The sequence below is a fragment of the Temnothorax americanus genome, unplaced genomic scaffold (assembly GCF_048541705.1).
Source record: "Temnothorax americanus isolate GAGA-0224 unplaced genomic scaffold, ASM4854170v1 Scaffold19, whole genome shotgun sequence".
Taxonomy (NCBI): domain Eukaryota; kingdom Metazoa; phylum Arthropoda; class Insecta; order Hymenoptera; family Formicidae; genus Temnothorax; species Temnothorax americanus.
In genome coordinates, this window is record NW_027509329.1 from 2,141,202 (window position 1) to 2,158,628 (window position 17,427).

Here is a 17,427-nt window from a genome sequence, read left to right on the forward strand (position 1 = left end):
ATTGAAATGTGTAACACACAATAATTTTATATATTAATGTGCTGATTACATTTATAAAAATGTTAAAAAAGCGGGGACTCTTATTGCTACAATGGTTTTAATAATGTAGCAGTAAAAGTTTAAAAATTAATTGGATTAATAAAGGTCTTCATATATAAATCATGCATTGTGCGTATATGGTTATATTCCAGATTATTTATCAATAATAAAAGATTCTTTTTAACTGCAGTTTTATGATAATAAAAGAACACTTGCGGAGTACCTAATGTAAAGTTGATTAAATATAGTTTTATTTCTTATGTAACAGATAAATATTTATTGTAGCAATTATTTAATTTACATTTTAATTAGAATAATAATACATGACTTGTATTTGCGTTAGTGAATGTGTAAACATTGTAACCATCGTTATCTTTCGTTCTCATCACTCATGTTCGCGCAAATCAATGTTTGCATTCGGATTTGCTATGCGGGTACATAATCGTGTGAGTTTATCTTGTATCTGGTTTACGATAAAAAGATCAAAAATATTTCCGATGTCACGCTAAAAGGAAACTTTCAATTTTCAAGGTTTTAATTTTTATTCTGACTTATAATTTTGTTAATATTCCGACAATGTATATAGTTAAATTTTCAAAAGATATTCTGATACAAAAGTTATTAAGCTCATTATTAGTACCCACTATCGATGGTGTGCCTAAAAAAAGTACCCCTTTCCATAAAAAAAATGTTTATTGTTTGCGTGAAAAGCGGATACTCAAAGTTAATCATCAAAGTACGTACCTCTACTTATTCTACAATTTTGATAATGGTTTTCGAGAAAAACGTGGTGAACATTTTATCAGACTCTCACCTTGTATATTATTAAGAAAATCGTAACATATACTTTTTTTAATTTTGCACCTTTTTAGTGCATTAAGACTTATAAAATATGTTTAAGATAACAATGGGGCGTAAATGTAATCAGATCAAGAATGCAATTCAATGAATGATTGTTTTACGGATTTAATCAGACATATCTAATTTACCTCAAACATAATTATGAGCTTAGCTAACATAGGTTTGTATGTTTAGTGTAATGATTACAAATTCAATGTAATGAGAGTTCGATATGTTATACATCGATTCATCGAGATCACTATCTCGCAATACATATTAGCTGATTATTATTCCACATCTACATTTTACGCGGTATTGAATAGCAAATACTGATATACAGACGTATGTTACACATGTAGGTACAAATCTCGTAATAACAACAGTCCAGATTTCGTAATACAAAATTGTATTCTGGAGGACAATGTCCTACGTACCCCAAACTTGATTATTAACAGTTGGAATACTAATTTTAGAACATGAACAGATGTATTATAAGATAAAATCTAATTCAACGTAGACGAATACTTCATAATTACTCTATCAACGCCTAAATCAACATGACGTAAATCAACGCGGCACTGGTATGTAGCTCATAAATGTAAACTGTAAATTTGTAATCGTCGTCGACTCTCGCCCACCTCGTCGACGACGGGACGGTGTTTGCCCCGGAATAAACCACGCGGGAATAGAACCCTGGGATTCATCTCGCGTCTGGTTCAGGATGCGAGAAGAAGGGCGCGAAAGCACGGAATAGGAGGCAAAGGCGAGCGAGGTGTGCGCGGAAGGGTATATAGGGAAAAAAGGCGGGAAATACCCTCGGGAGCCCTCGGCAGATTTATGCCGGCCCTGGCTGGCTGGTTGGCTCGCTGGCGCCCGGTATACGTTCATCCCTCTCTAGCCGTGGCGAGAGAATGAGGACGCGGGTGGCGGGAAGGTTATTCCCTCTCCTCTCTCTCTCTCTCTTTCTCTCCATCTTCCCGCCCCCGCGGGCCAAAGGATCTTGCAGGATATTATACGATATGCACCGAAAGTTGATAGATGGCTATTACGTTCCGCTAAGACGAGCGTACCACGCCACCGCAAAAATTCTCTCCCTCAGGATTCTCGGTTCTACCGTGTGATTTCTCAACGGAAAAAACTTCCCCCGCCCGCGTTTCGTCGCCGCCGTCCTCATGCCCGCAATAATTTTCGGTTCCCTCGATAGCGAGAGACCCTCCCCGAAAATCCGTTAGAAACCGACTTCCGCGCGCTAACGTCGGAGGGAACGTTATTGAAAAATATTAAGGAGCAGATTTATTTAGCGATATTCTTCCTTCCATATTTTAGATTTGACCCCGCGCATTCGTCCCAGTTGTTTGATATATTCGTACCCGTTCCCGTTACGTACAATAAGAAATCATTAATGTCCCCGTGCCACAGTGTTTGTATTGACGGTTAAAAAGCGATTTTATATGAAACAGGAATATTCCGTCTTTCTGACTGGTGCGCCTGCTTTTATTCGACGCCTTTCCATTTTATCGGACTTCATACGTAATGCTCGACGAATATGAATGAAGTGTATTGAAATGAAAATACATGTGCTTGGCGCGTGGTAAAGGGAGAGACGGTCCAGTTCCATAATGATTTTCGCTGTCTGTTATTTCCTAGGCAAAGCTATACTCTCCGTCTGTATCTGTTTAAAATTGAATAAAGGTTATGAAAAAGGCAAAAATGGGAGATCTCCTTTTACGATGATACTACATGATAAATTGTTTCTCTTTTTCTCATCGCGAGAGAGCTCTTTTCATCTTCTTCTATTCTATACAATGACATTTGCTATTCAGTAACCGCACACGTAATGGATAATTAATAACCCACCGCGCGATTCATCTAGTGAAATACCGAATGTATGAAATGTAAAATTTCTTTGGTTGCCCGAAAATGGATTCTATATATCGGAGAAATTTTCGATATATTAATCCTAAATTTCTGTAATCTAATTATTATAACATTGTTTTATAGATGTTATTACGTAATTAATGTATTCAAATTTTTGGAATTTTACTGTTTACGTATAATTAACGTATTAAATGTTCGTGATTTTACTATTTTCGAACGACCACGGAGATATGACTCTCTATTAATACCGACAACGTTATTAGACCCCGAGAAAAATGGTGAGACTAAACTCTTTCTTCGTTAGTTTGCCAACAGCTTATATCGCTTTAGTGGACCAAAACATTAAGCGAAGCGCAACGCGGCAATAGATTTGCCGGGCAGAAAGCTGTGGGATTATAACAGGGTCTTCATCCGAGTGAACCGACCAACGTTAATACAATTAACGGAGCTTTGCTAAGCCGTTAACACGGCCTCCCTGTTTCTTGGACTTGGCCCAAATACTCGCATTGCCGCGACGAATCCACGATCAACCAGCTTCTCGGCGAGAATTCTGCTCACGAATTCTTGGGTTAATAGAATCGCAACGCTTCACCAACATTTTACATCATAAGCTATCGTAAACATACCCGAAGAATTTGCACAAATTAATTCTGCTCGAATTATTATTTTAAATGCAAAACTATATAATAAATCTCATTTACTGCAATCTCCGCTTACATAAATTGAATAATTCGCGATACGCGATTAAAGATACTATTCTAATCTACTTCTAAATCTAGATCTAGAACGAATAATTAGAGCAATATTATTAGTCAACATAGAGCAATTATTAGTAAATTATAGTTTATATAGTTTATCTATCTATATTATAGTTTACCTATCTGTTCATAATCAGACAATAAATACATGCTGGTCTTGGATGAAATTTGAACGCGTCATCTCATACGATTGTGAAATCTCTTTGTAGTACGGCGCAATAACTGCGATTTCGTCAATGATAGGAGACACCGATATCTTTGGCACCCGAGTGCTCTTTGTCCTTTTATCCGTTTACGGTTTAGAACGATTCCGGTCGACTTCAAAGCCAGAGACCGATGTAGCTCGATTGGACTGACGTTCCTTGGTTGAAAGCCGTCAAACGGTTTCACGGGTAAGCCGGTCGATCAGCTCTTTCAAATTTCGAATGTATGCGACAGGCGACAAAGCGAGAAACTACTATGGCTGCGCGTTCGAAAACTTTACTCGGATGCACACCGCGTCGTTATTCTATCTTTGTTATTCACTAAAAGTTGAACAAGGACAGAACGACGTTGGTGTGCACCCGAGTGAAGTTTTCGAACGCAGCCTATGAATTCCGGAGAGAAAAAATTGTTGATAATGCGGAGACAAACATCCATTTGTAGCAAAAACAAAATACGATACGTAATCAATGAAAGAAGTATCAAGAAAATAAGATGTGTTCACTTTTATCAAAATTATGTATAAATTATTATGTTTCATTTGTATTACACTGTAATGATTGTTTCTCGGTTGATGTAAACAATTAGGTAATAATAGATAAAATTAAGTATTCCGCAACGTTGCTGTCAAGAAAAATGTAGTTATATCTTCATTTACAAGTGTGATAACTGTTATCGTAAAAATTAATTCCACGCCTGCCGCTCCGGTGTAAATCAGGATAAGTGACATGTAATGGCTCTTTGGATAATTCCGGAACTTCTCACACCATTGAGTGCTGGATGGCACCATTGAAACCAAAGCGAATGTCGAATCACGTATAGTAACATAACAATGAGACAATTCCGCTAACTTAATCGCATGATTGAATGAAGTTTAATCACGAAATTGCGATTCGATAATCGACAAATCCGGGCGAGATCACAGATCCCGCAAAATTTCTATCGGAATTATCGAAAGAGATCTCACGGGTAATCGGTTTATCTTGGAAACTTTGGCGCATCTTTTAGGAGAGATCGCGAAAAAGAAGTAGTATTTTCGATCGACGTAAATCACTCCCGCAATCACGAAACTATATCGGTGTTAATCGATCGACCTCTCTTTGTCTGCTTCTATATACGCTTTCTTATATAGAAGCCAAGGATGTGCCGGTGCAAGAAAACGGTGTTCTCTTCTATCGTTTGCGCGCGTGCCTCATAGCGCGATAGGAAATGGAAGGGTTTCGCCTTCTAGACAGCGAGATTAGTATCTGCGACGCTATAGAAACGAAACGTTATACTTATTCATATCCGACACGGGCCGGTGCGGTGCATTCAATGGCGCGGAGATGTCGCGCGCGCTTCGCGCTTCCAGTACGTACGCGCCTCAGCATTGTGTTGATAAGTCACCGTGCCTGACACCGGTACAGATATCGCGAACAAAACGCGCGAAATCGATTTCCACCCTCGGAAGACAGAAACGAAATTCCGCGCGCTATGTTCCTACGGACGTTTCAGACACTTTAAATGTAGTCATGAAAAATTGTCGGTACAATCCGGAGGAATATTCGCGATGGAATTCGGATTCACTCTCTCGATTTCGAGTCGACTAGCGGGGCGTACGAGGCAACGCGCGATCGACATTTGAAGATGTCTGTGAAATATTTAACGGCCTCTGTGAACGTCTACGATTCAGTTTTTCTTTTTCCGTCGAGTATGCCGTCGACGTGTGGGTATTTACAATTCTCGAAGAAGAATGCTGCACGCCGTATGTGATAGAAGAATTATATATGTCTGTACTCACTGAGGCGGGACAGCTTGTAGGCATCCGCGGTATTAATTACATCCACGAAGGCTAGCAGTTCAAACTTGCGAATCGTAATGTTCTGATTGTGGTTCATCATCGCGAACTTGAAGGCGGATTGTACCTCGTCGGTGCCTTGCTCGAAAATGGCACCTGTAAATAGAAGATAACGAAATTAATTAAATACCACGCACATGTATGTGTATGTGCAAGAATAAAATAAAGAAAATTTAATATTATCAAAGTATCCTAAAGTGGGTAAGATAAATTAGGAAAAATTTATTACGAAGTATAAATATTCGCATTAAATATGAGTTATCAGTTACGTATTAGATTTTAGGAAACGGAATTCGCGAGTTTAATAAATGTCGCGCGGAAACGCGATTATCCCGCCCGTCGTGAAATCGGATGTGATAATCCGACGCGACACCCTGTATCGGATGTCTGATGTGTGGCGCTCCCGTTTACTACTGGCTCACATACGACGCGCAGTGATACAAGCCGGCGCGTCTGCATACGGAGGCGGCCGTGTAATTACACCGATCCATTCGGCGTTAATAGTTGGTAATACGTACCAATATTAATGCTATCGCTCGTCATGTAATTTACCGTAAACCAAGCTACACGTGCCCGATAACCCGCCGAGACTATTTCTCGAAGTTAATAAGGCTTGGCACGATTGTTACGTGTACAGTTAACCGAGTCAGACACGAAGTCGGATGAGCCCCTGTGGAAATGTTTGCGATACCCTGGTGAAAATATTGACGTCGTCACTGTATTAGAAATAATATGGCTTATACACGCATTTATCAAGCTATTTATTTCACGTCAAATGTATCGCATATTCCAGATGCTGCTGTCGATGAAGTGATCGATGATACGCTAACACGGTATGCGTCGTATAATCGAGTAACTGTCAGCGCTGAATACTGCACTTTGTGTCTTCGTTATTCCGAGCATCCGGCGTTACCATTAATATATCTAGCTCGGGGAAAAGCTCGTCCCGCGGATTTTCGTCTATAAAATGTATATACTTCTTCAAGTTAGTTGCGAATGCAGAAAGAGAGCGAGAGCGCGAGACGAAGAACGGGCAATCGTATACGAATTGACAAACTTGTATATCGAAATAATTTTCGTTACGACTTTCAAAAGTTGTAACGCCGAACGTCGCTGTGCCCGGGAGCTCTGTCCTCCCCCCCCCCACCCCCCGCCCGTGCAATGAGAGAACTTTTCACGCGGCGAATAAGATACGCTCCTGTTGTACGTGTTACACGATATTATATAGCGCACCTTTTCCCCTTTCATTTCTTTCCGCTTCCTGCCTCGCCTGTCTGCCTCTGCCTTGCCTGCCTGCCTGCTTACTCGCTTGCCTGTATGCCCGTCACACGTGGATTTTTCTTTGCTTTTACGAGAGCATCTAATTTCGCAGTTTTCGCGCCGCGCCTCGTGAAATATCGGTAGCAAGTTCGAAACAAAGTAGTATTACTATCCGCCCGGGATCCTGGCCGACGTAGTAAACTGGAAGTGGACGGGATATCATGCCGCAACGTCGCGCGCCGACGTGATTTCATACTTTACAGGCGAACACAGAGAGATATTGCTTTACGCGTATAATCCGTGCAGTTATTAACTCTTCGGCATTGTACATGGCGAACAATGCGCTGGACAAAGAATTATTCTCCCCCATCAAAATTACGCTGTTAAACATGCAAACGATAAACGATAAATGTTTTTGTTCTTCGTCCTTTGTATCCATGATTGTGTCAAAATATAACTATAAAGTAGTTTACAATAGCTGTAAATTATTAATATTAATAATCAGCTATTTACGCTTTATGCATCAGATTTGAAAAATACTCTATACGCGTACAATAAAATGATAAAGAGACGGCAGATATAATATTCGCCAAAGCTGAACGAATGTTACTTCATATCTTTTATTAATCGTTCTTTCTGACACCGATACAATATAGTATTTCAATAAAAATTGTTGCTATCAAATATTAAATATTGATCTCGCGCATAAAACGCCCCGGCCGGCTTTCGTATATTTCGTTGAATCCGTGTATAATCTTAATGTGAATGTTTTAAACGATCGTGCACGCGTCAAGACACACGCAGGCGAGCCGTCGTTTTACGAGGCGCATAATTTTATTATCTCGCTGAACGTACAGAAATCCACGGGCGGAGATACGACCGCGCGCGCGGCAATCTGAGCCATTATATGCTCTCGCTATACACACGGGAAACCGCCGCAGAAAGAATCCTATTGTAATTCGGACGACACAGCACGATTATACCACAATAGCGTCGCTAATTTCACGTAATTGATATCCCAGAACCGCTTATAATTTGCTTCTAGCTACCCTTAATTCGCGGTTTACCTCTAACGGAATTTCTTGTCCCTTGAATATCCGACGAATATTTAAATCGTCGCGCACGAAATTATCGGACGGCGATAAAAGGAGATTATTATTGCACACGTGCGCTTTTAATAATTAGCATACATTGTAGGCGATTAGCGCCTTTGAAGCGGTTTCATGCTGTTTGAGCGAGACAGAGATTAAGATTAAATCGAAAGACGTCCATCGCGCGTGATATGGTCAGCGTGATATCGGGCGTCTCGCTAATATCATTTGATTAAAATACTTGAAAAAGCGAAAAGGAGTGGGAAACCCAGGGGACGAGCAGGAATTCGTGCTGTGTTTAATACGCTCTTTCGCTCGTTTACCCCCCGTTCATCCACCCGCTTCCCACCACACGCACACCAACACGTCCTCTCGCCCCGCACCGATATTTGCTGAATATCTTCGTCGATATTAAAATTGTTTTACATCGCGAGCCCGGCCCGGCCGTTCCGCTAATCAAGACAAAAATCGGCGTCAGCGAAAATACATCCCTCGTAACTAGATTGTAATTACAATAAAATTCGCAAAGCCGCATTGCCGCCAACATTGCATTAAGCTAATATTAATTAACCCGCTCTTCGTTTACTGTGTGTGTCGTCAAAAGCGGTGGAAATTCTCGCGCAGCAAAAATTTTGCCGAATACGAAATAATCGCAATGAAATGCACGTGTATAGTGTTATATTTATGCTACAATTCAAGTATTTCGCAAATCTAGCACAGATGAGTAATAATTGATACACAATGCTATTGCTGTTGTTGTTTATAAATTGAAAAGAATAATATCCAAGTAATGTTCAACTTTTAGATTAAAGATGCACTCTCTTGTTAAACTCGTCGGCAACATGGATATATTTGACGAGTTTTACCGATAAACCTATATCACACTGTGATATAGGTATTTATGATGCGTCTTAGGAAACTCGGCGAATATATTGGCTTTCGCTTAAATACGACGTACAAAACTTGGGCGGTAAATCACTGGCGTGGGGAGCGCGCTTATTACAGCCAGCAGAGTATTCTTATTACCGGCCGACGAGAGCTGGCGGATTAATTTAGATCGCAACCGTATAATTAAACGATGAATATTGCCGTTTGCTGTAAAACCGGAATACCGACCGCTAAAACTCGATTTCCCCGACGAGATCGCTTTATATGCAAAATATGGGGGCTATTAGTTCTCTTCTATGGACGCGCGCGTTAATGCATACCGGGCAAAAAGGCTCCGTTCAAATATTCCAGGTGTTCTTACACACGCGGGAACCGGGACGACGTCTGCGGCGATATAAGTCCAGCGGATATATGTAACCGTCAGCGAATGGCGTACAACGACGAAGCGCAAAGTCGGGATAATAAAAGGCCAGAATTCCGGTGTGTTCTCGATTATCCCGACAATGTCTCTCTCTCTCTCTCTCTGTCTCTTTCTCTCTATTGTAATGCGTAGGCGTACGCACTGATGCATCGTGCACCTGATACACCGGTGCCATTAGACCATCGTTTTAAAGGTACCTGTGTTTATCTCCGCGCGCGTTGACAGGTGGAGCGCCGCCGCGCGTCTATTGATTGGTGCTTCCCCACCAGTGTCTCACACTCACATCGATTCCCTCTCTTCGTTACTCGTGCAGCAACCCAGCTGTACCCCTTCGCCCTAGCGTCGTTCCTCTCATCTTCTTCTTCCTTTCTCTCTTCCTCATTCCCTCCGTCCTTCCTATCTCCTCTCTCGTCTCTTCTTTTTCTTCTATCTCGTCCTCTCCTTTCGTCTTCTCTCTCCCTCCCTCTCTCTCTCTTCATCGTTATTTTTGTCCTCTCGGTCTCTCTGCAGCTGTCTGCCTTCCTATCATTTCCCCCCTCCGCTTCATCGCCCCTGCAGCGTCCTTCGTTTTTCTCCATGTCGACCAATAATTCGCTCCCTTTTTATCCTTATTTTCTCTTTCGTTTCTCGCCCGCATACTCGAAAACCGCGGAATCTCCACTATTTCCCTCGTACGTATATACGCTTTCTCCTCCTTTCCCACTCGTCTTTCGAACTTCGACGCTTTCTTCCTCACCGTTCTCGTATAGCGTCTATCAAAGCCACGGTCTCCAAGCCGATCGCGCTCCGTTCCTCCCTCTCCCTCTCTTGCACGCGTTCGAGATTTCTCCCGCTGCGTGCACGTCTTTTTCTCCCACTATTATTGTCGATTGAGCATTGCGTCGCAATTCGCAATGGCAGACTTTCCGCAGCTCCGCAACGGCAAATTCAATACTTAATAAGTATCGGAAAGTCTGATGAATATGCTATTTATACCGGCATTGCCGGGTAAGATCGGTGAATGCGGTCTTGAAACGCGGGGACTGACAGTAGCTGTGGCACTCCATTATCCGCCATGTCTGACTCGTGACAGACTGTGACCACTGAGCCGGTCCGATTCAATTTGCAAGACTTAAAGATCTTCCGTCTCCCCAGGAAAGTAAATGCATTTGCATATTTTCTCAAGCCCGAGGACGATCTCATTTTTAATAAGCGTCACAAGTGCAAAAACAAAATTACATTAAGAAATTTCTGTCGATGTGTTTGTGTACATGTAATTAACTGTCGGGCGAGATGATGGTTCATTCAAATCATACAAATTATGATGGATTAGCTACTATGGAAATTCCGCTGCGCATCCATTTTCATTGTACGTCACGCGAGTGTTGCGACCTTCCAACCCGGTTACTACTGTACTCGCGAGCTATTTCTCCCTCTACGCAATTAAAACGTTTCGCTGTTGGGAGCGTTCCGAGCTACGTGATTCCAGTCACGGCCGAAATTATATGGAGAAGCTGCAATTGTCGGTACACACAAGTGACTATTCGCGTGGTCCAAACAATGTAGAACTTGTGTACGACTTGTAACGATCACGATCGTTACGCGATTGTATCACTCAATGAGCGCGCAAACTTCGGCAGTTATAACCGCGAGGACAATCAACGATTTAGACAACAAGTTTGTGAGTTAGTTTCGCGCGCGCAAAAAAAAGGGGATGATTCCCGTGCGTTAATGGTAATGCACGCGCGAACAAGTATCAGGAAATTGTGCGACAATGTTTAACTTACGCGTTGTGCGCGCAATCGCATTCGCGCGCGTTTTCTACTCGAGCGAAATTGAAATTATTTTATCAGCGACGAATAGAATATCGATCGGTCGGCCACGCCGATTAAAGTTTTTTGTTCTCGCGGCAAACATGAGATGGGCAATATTCGGTGACGCGCCAACGCATACAACTATGTCATCGCTAACCAAAAACTCGATTGCCGATCACGTCTGATCTTTGACTTGAAACCCTCGTCGGCATTACAAACTATTAAAACTTCCGTTAACTTCTCCTACGGGAGTTCGCAACCTTGTAATTGAATATTGGGAACATTGGGAACAATATAAAACAGCTGAGTTGGCAGATCGAGCTTTGACGACGATCGTTAACCTAATAGAATCTTTAATCATAACAATATTCTCCCCCTGAAAGAAATATGCGTTCTAATTGTAATTCGTAAAAGTATAGTCTAAAGTTACCGGAATTTTAAAAATAATTTAATCAGTTTTTTCAACAATTTTTAATTAATTTTTGACAAACTAGAACATACTCAATATTATTCGCAAGGTATAGCTCTTTTTTTCTAGTAATCGATATAAATAAAGCTATACAAAATAGAAATTTGTTTAAATTGATATATTTCTGTGAAAGATATATATTTAAAATAACGTTTAGTTAACGATCGAGAATTCCGATAACTGGTTTGCACAATTTCAATTATTTTTTAACGATACATTTTATTTAAAGAATCAAATCAAATACAGTATAAGTGATTCTTATTGCGAGATCATTCGATTGGCGTAGCTTTGCCCCGACGTATTTTGCTTCGAGCCTCGATTACTCATATCTATTGTTATCTGCGTTCTTTTATCGATGCCACCTACACTGTTTATAACGCTATAGGCTCTTCTGTATTTATGATACGTTGAATCTCCGTGCCTCGATTTCAGCGTGTTCATCCCTGAATTATTTGGCAAGGATAATACAGTATATTTTCGCGATTATTCAGTGACCGCTGTAAGGTATCACTCGTTCTTATCTGGGCTGTTATAGAGTAACGGTCTACGTGCGCCGCTACGATTGCATCGATTCCCGAAGTAAACGCAAATTTGCGGACTAATTTGAAATCCCTGCCACCAGGTCAATAAAAACCGGCACGATATTTTATTTCAAAAATCTCCGTTTTTCCTTACAGTTGCAGCAGCAAAAATGCGACACTACGGAGTACCCGGTACCCGGCGCGTAAACGCGTTTGATAAAATATCAACCTTTTTACGGCACGCTTCGTTTAGAGATAAGCTTGCGGGCGGGCAAGGACGCGTCCGCGTCCGTACGCTTAAATTGTTAGCCGCGCGTTTTAAGCAAAATAATAATGTCGGTGGCCGTAATCCCCTGGTCGTCCGGCGTCCGAGAGCGCTGGAATGCATCGCGCTGATGGGTTCGCAGAGACGTTTCTGTAAGGTTATAGCTAGCTGCGCGCACTCCGCTCGGCAAACGCCACAGCTAATCACGAGTCAGCTCCCGCGACAAATCCAATTCAGCGACAATGACCTAACGAGGTAACTTGATTTACATCCATATCAGGTATCCTTCGAGGAGTCCGAAGGAGGAGCGAGTGACGGTGGACGAACCGCGCGGAGACATCGTCTAGTCTCGCCCTTCTCGCCGAGTGATCCGATATTGTATCCCTTAAGATATTCTGGGGATTTAAATTAAGTTCTTATCCGCAGATATTGAATCCGCTTTATGTTAATACGGTACGCTTCCCGGCACCGAACAGGCACGACAAGGACCGCCGAGAAGAGAGCTAGATAGAGAGAGATAGGGAGAGGTAGAGTGAGAGAGAGAGAGAGAGAGAGAGAGAGAGAGAGAAAACAGAGAGAAACGGGTGAAAGAGAAGGCTGAATAATTTCCGAAAGCTCCTCGAGTCGGCGACTGGCAGAGAAGTAAGAAGAGCGCCGTCTTGATTCGTTTCTTTCCGCTTCTGGTGAGAAGAAGTTTGAGAATCGATTGCTCGTTCGTTCGCGCGCTATTTCTACTGTAGATCTCTCTCCGAGCACGACCCCGCAGCAGCAGGAACGGAAACTTTTTCGACCTTACGATGAAACGGCTGTTTCGCGCCGATTGTTTAATATGAAACTTCGCAATATTGATTTTAATTAGCACAAGTGAGTTAATGTAACTCGGTACTTAAGGCAATGAAAAAAATTGGAGCAAATGAATGGAAATACCTGGGCGACGTGAGTTGGAGGGAACGGAGAAACGCTAGCCTCTGGTAACGGCGCAGCTGAGTTTTTATGCCGATTGGTTGTATGTGTTGTACAAACGTAAATTGAAAGAGTTCCGGCAATTTAAAATATTACTGCCTGCGAATATATACGTATATGGGCGCTTATATCTTAACTTACTTACGCTTGTGGTTAGGGTGCGCATAGGAATGGCCCAAGGGTAGTGAATCGCAAGAGGGTAGTCAATAGGAGACAGATATACATTATATACATATATTTACAGGTTATACATCTGTATGTGTGTCTGTGTGTACTCTATTGGTGGTGGTATGTCGATCGGCCGCCCCGGTGTTTCGCTTGCGTCCCCTGGTCCCTCAGCTTCTTCGGGCTCGTCTGCGTGGCCTGGTCTCGTAGCGCTGGTCGTCCTCTGCCGCAGGTGCACGGGGATGGCTTCGTTGACGGTGGCAAATTCTCCTTTTCGCCGGTGAGGTCCAGGAACGCCCCTGGCGTCGGTGGTCGGTCCGAGGTCGTCCGGCGGCTGACGCTTTTGCCGGGTTTCGTTGTGTTGGCCGGCGCGTCCGATAAAACGACCGGCCTTCGGCGTACGACAATCACACCAGGTGGAGGTACTGGCTCAACCGGGCGGATGAGCCTGGAGTAGGGATTGCTCCCTGGAAGCGGCGGCGGTGGCACGTACTTCGCTGGCCGGATACCGCTGGTATACGGCGTCCAAGCGCCGTATCTTTGGCGACTAGCGCCAAGGTGTGGCCGCGTGGAGATGCCGTCTCGGCCCTTCCTGGCGGTAACCCGGAGCGGCGTTGGTCGCGTCTTGCGACGTATGGCCGGGTTATTTCCGTCCTCCGGAGGAGGAGGGGAAGGTCGCTCCTTTATTATCCGCGGCGTGGTGATGCTGGTGCTGGCGCGTGGATAATTGTCAGGCGACTAGCGCCTTCTCAGGGTCGAATCTGAGCTGTGTTTGCTGCGTCGCCTCCTTATATACCGTAGGCGACCGGAGCGCCGTCTGGCGGTATCGAGTGTCGTCGTTGTCGCCGTCGTCGCCTATTGGTGGGCGCGAGGCGCCGGCGTTTAACGCCTAGGAGTCGTTTGGGCGATTGACGCCGGAGGACTCGCGGCGATTGACGCCGTGGGCGCGAGGCGCCGGCGGTTAACGCCTAGGAGTCGTTTGGGCGATTGACGCCGGAGGACTCGCGGCGATTGACGCCGTGGGCGCGAGGCGCCGGCGTTTAACGCCTAGGAGTCGTTTGGGCGATTGACGCCGGAGGACTCGCGGCGATTGACGCCGAGGATTCCAGGCGATTTACGCCGAGAAGTTGTGGCGATTAACGCCGCGGGGTTACGAACTCTTCTTGCGCGAAGAGTTCTGTCTACTGATATCGGCGACTGGCGCCAAGGAACTGGTTTTGGGCTCCCGCTGAGCCTCCTATTATACTATGCCTGGTTGTAAATGAAACACGAGTTAGCCGCTCTCTTGATGCGGCGCGTAGCGGCGTCGCTGCGAACTTACCGTCGCGTCGGTAAGTCGGTGCGCTGCACAATTAGGTGCGCGAACGTGCTTTTTCGGTGGCGTAGACCGCCACATTACCCCCTTCGTTGTATTATGTTACCTGAAATCGCACGGTTTTGTGCGATACTCTGCCGCTTCGTGTTCTGACCTCCGTAGGTGCTGGAGTGTCAGGCTGAAGGTGCTGGAGCTTCTCTGGAGGTTTTTCGGTTTGCTCGTGATCTACCAGTATGTAGGCGGGTTTAAGACGGTCTGTTGTTACGTGGACGGACTTTCCGTTAATCCGTAACTTAAAGACCTTTTCGCCTCGGCTGAGGACTTCGTATGGGCCATCAAAGGTGGGTTGCAGAGCCCGCGTTGGTGCGTCGTGCCTGAGGAACACATGTGAGGAGCTTTCAAGATTTTTATGCTCGAATGTAGCGGGCGAACCGTGCCTCTTGATTGGTTGTGGCCGTAGACTTTGCATCGTTTGTCTGAGTTTTTGGATGAAGTCGTTTGTATCAATTGGTTGTGGAGTTTCTTGTAAAAATTCTCCCGGAAGTCTCAATGTCTCTCCGTAGACGAGTTCCGCGGGAGTTGCGTGGAGATCTTCCTTGAATGCTGCTCGGATGCCCATCATGACGACGGGTAATACTTCGGTCCAAGCTTCCGTTGCGTGGCATTTGATGGCCGTTTTAATCTGCCGATGCAGGCGTTCGACCATGCCGTTGGCTGCGGGGTGATAGGCTGTCGTGTGTATATGCGTAGTGCCTGTGAGCCTTGTAAGCTGACGGAACAGGTCGGCCTCAAATTGCCTCCCCTGATCCGTAGTGACCCGCGTAGGTGTGCCGAATCTCGTAATCCAGTGTGTAAAGAGATTCTGGGCGACTGTTTCTGCAGTAATGTCTGTAACCGGTATGGCTTCAGGCCATTTGGTGAACCGGTCAATAATTGTAAGGCAGTATCGGTAGCCTCTTGAGACAGGTAATGGTCCGACGAGGTCCATATGAATATGCTCGAACCGTCGTGTGGGGCCGATGAATTGTCCGAGAGGCGATCGGTTGTGCCTATGAACTTTCGATTTTTGGCAGGCGAGACATGCTCGTGCCCACTCTTGGCAGTCGGCTTTAATGCGTGGCCAGACGTACCTCTGTGCGACTAATTTTGCTGTCGCTTTAACTCCTGGATGCGATAAGCTGTGCAATGACTGGAACACTTGTCTCCTGAATTGTTGCGTAACGAAGGGACGTGCTATTGGGGTTGACGTGTCGCAGTACAGTGCTGCACTGGTTCCAGGTATCAGAATCTTAGTGAGCTTGAGCGAAGAGTTCCCTTGTAATAGGTCTTGGACCTCGGTATCCTCCTCCTGTGCTCTGGATAGATCCTCTAGGTTGATTGCTGCGTGGATCTCTTCGATCCTTGAGAGGGCATCAGCGACGACGTTATCTTTGCCTGAGATATGGCGTATATCGGTGGTGAACTGACCGATGTATTGTAAGTGTCGTGCTTGCCTGGGAGAGCTGTGCAGCAGATCTTGCTGGAAAGCGTATGTGATCGGTTTATGGTCAGTGAAGACCGTGAAGAGCCTTCCTTCTAGCATGTGCCGGTAGTGTTTGATGGCGGCGTAGATTGCTAGTAACTCCCTGTCGTATGGGCTGTATTTCCTCTGAGCCGGATTCAGCTTTTTACTGAAAAAGGCTAGTGGTTGCCATTCTGTTCCGTCCCGCTGCTGAATAACTGCTCCGATGGCTGTATCGGATGCGTCAGTTGTAAGGATGATTTCTGCCTCCGGCTTCGGGTGAGCCAACATAGTTGCACGAGACAGGCTGTCCTTACATTTTTCGAAGGCTGCTTCTAATTCAGCGTTCCAAGTTATTGGAGCCTTCTTTTTCGTTTTCGGGCCGCCAAGTAAGCCATTTAGAATTGCTTGATCCTTGGCGGCTTCGGGGATGAATTTGCGGTAAAAATTTAGGGTTCCCAGGAATCGTCGGAATTGTTGGACGTCCTCCGGTTTCGAGAACTTCTTGATCGCTTCGATCCTTTCTGGCGGAGGTCGTGTGCCCTTTTCTGAGACCTCGTAGCCGAGAAACAGGACCTTTTTCGCGCCGAAGACGCATTTGGCAGGATTTAGAATGATACCGTATTCTTGCAGTTTTTTAAATAATATGCGCAAATGCTCTTTGTGCTCTTCTTCATTTTTGGACGCGACGAGGACATCGTCAATATAATCGTAGCAGAAATCCAGGTCCTTTGTGACTTCGTGGATGAAGCGTTGAAAAGTTTGTGCGGCATTGCGTAACCCGAATGGCATGAAAAGGAACTCGAACAAACCGAAGGGCGTGGTTATAGCCGTCTTCGGAATGTCGTCCGGGTTAACGGGTATTTGGTTATATGCTCGCACAAGATCTAATGTTGAGAAGATCTTTTTCCCGTGTAACGATTGCGAGAAGTCTTCTATATGTGGGATCGGATATCGATCCGGTACCGTTCGTGCATTGAGCCCCCTGTAATCTCCACAAGATCTCCAGGAGTTGTCTTTCTTAGGTACCATGTGTAGCGGTGCTGACCATGGGCTTTTTGAAGGTCGTATGATCCCTTCTTGTAGCAAGAGATCGAACTCGGCCCTGGCTGCCTTTAATTTGTCAGGAGCTAACCGACGGGGACGGCATGCTACTGGCGGGCCATCCGTGGTTTTGATATGATGCAGTGTGGCGTGTTTTACCGTACGCGTCTTGGTAGTA

The 17,427-nt window shown here is 44.6% G+C and overlaps 1 protein-coding gene across 5 annotated transcripts in view; it reads right to left on the minus strand.

Annotated features, from left to right (window-relative positions):
* Glurib (Glutamate receptor IB) overlaps nucleotides 1-17,427 on the minus strand; it is a 232,281-nt gene that overhangs the window by 98,240 nt on the left and 116,614 nt on the right. For all 5 annotated transcript variants that reach the window (XM_077404496.1, XM_077404493.1, XM_077404492.1 and 2 more), the window contains one exon: nucleotides 5,497-5,649. In XM_077404496.1, coding sequence (XP_077260622.1) covers nucleotides 5,497-5,649 — 153 coding nt within the window. The remainder of the gene's footprint in view (nucleotides 1-5,496; nucleotides 5,650-17,427) is intronic.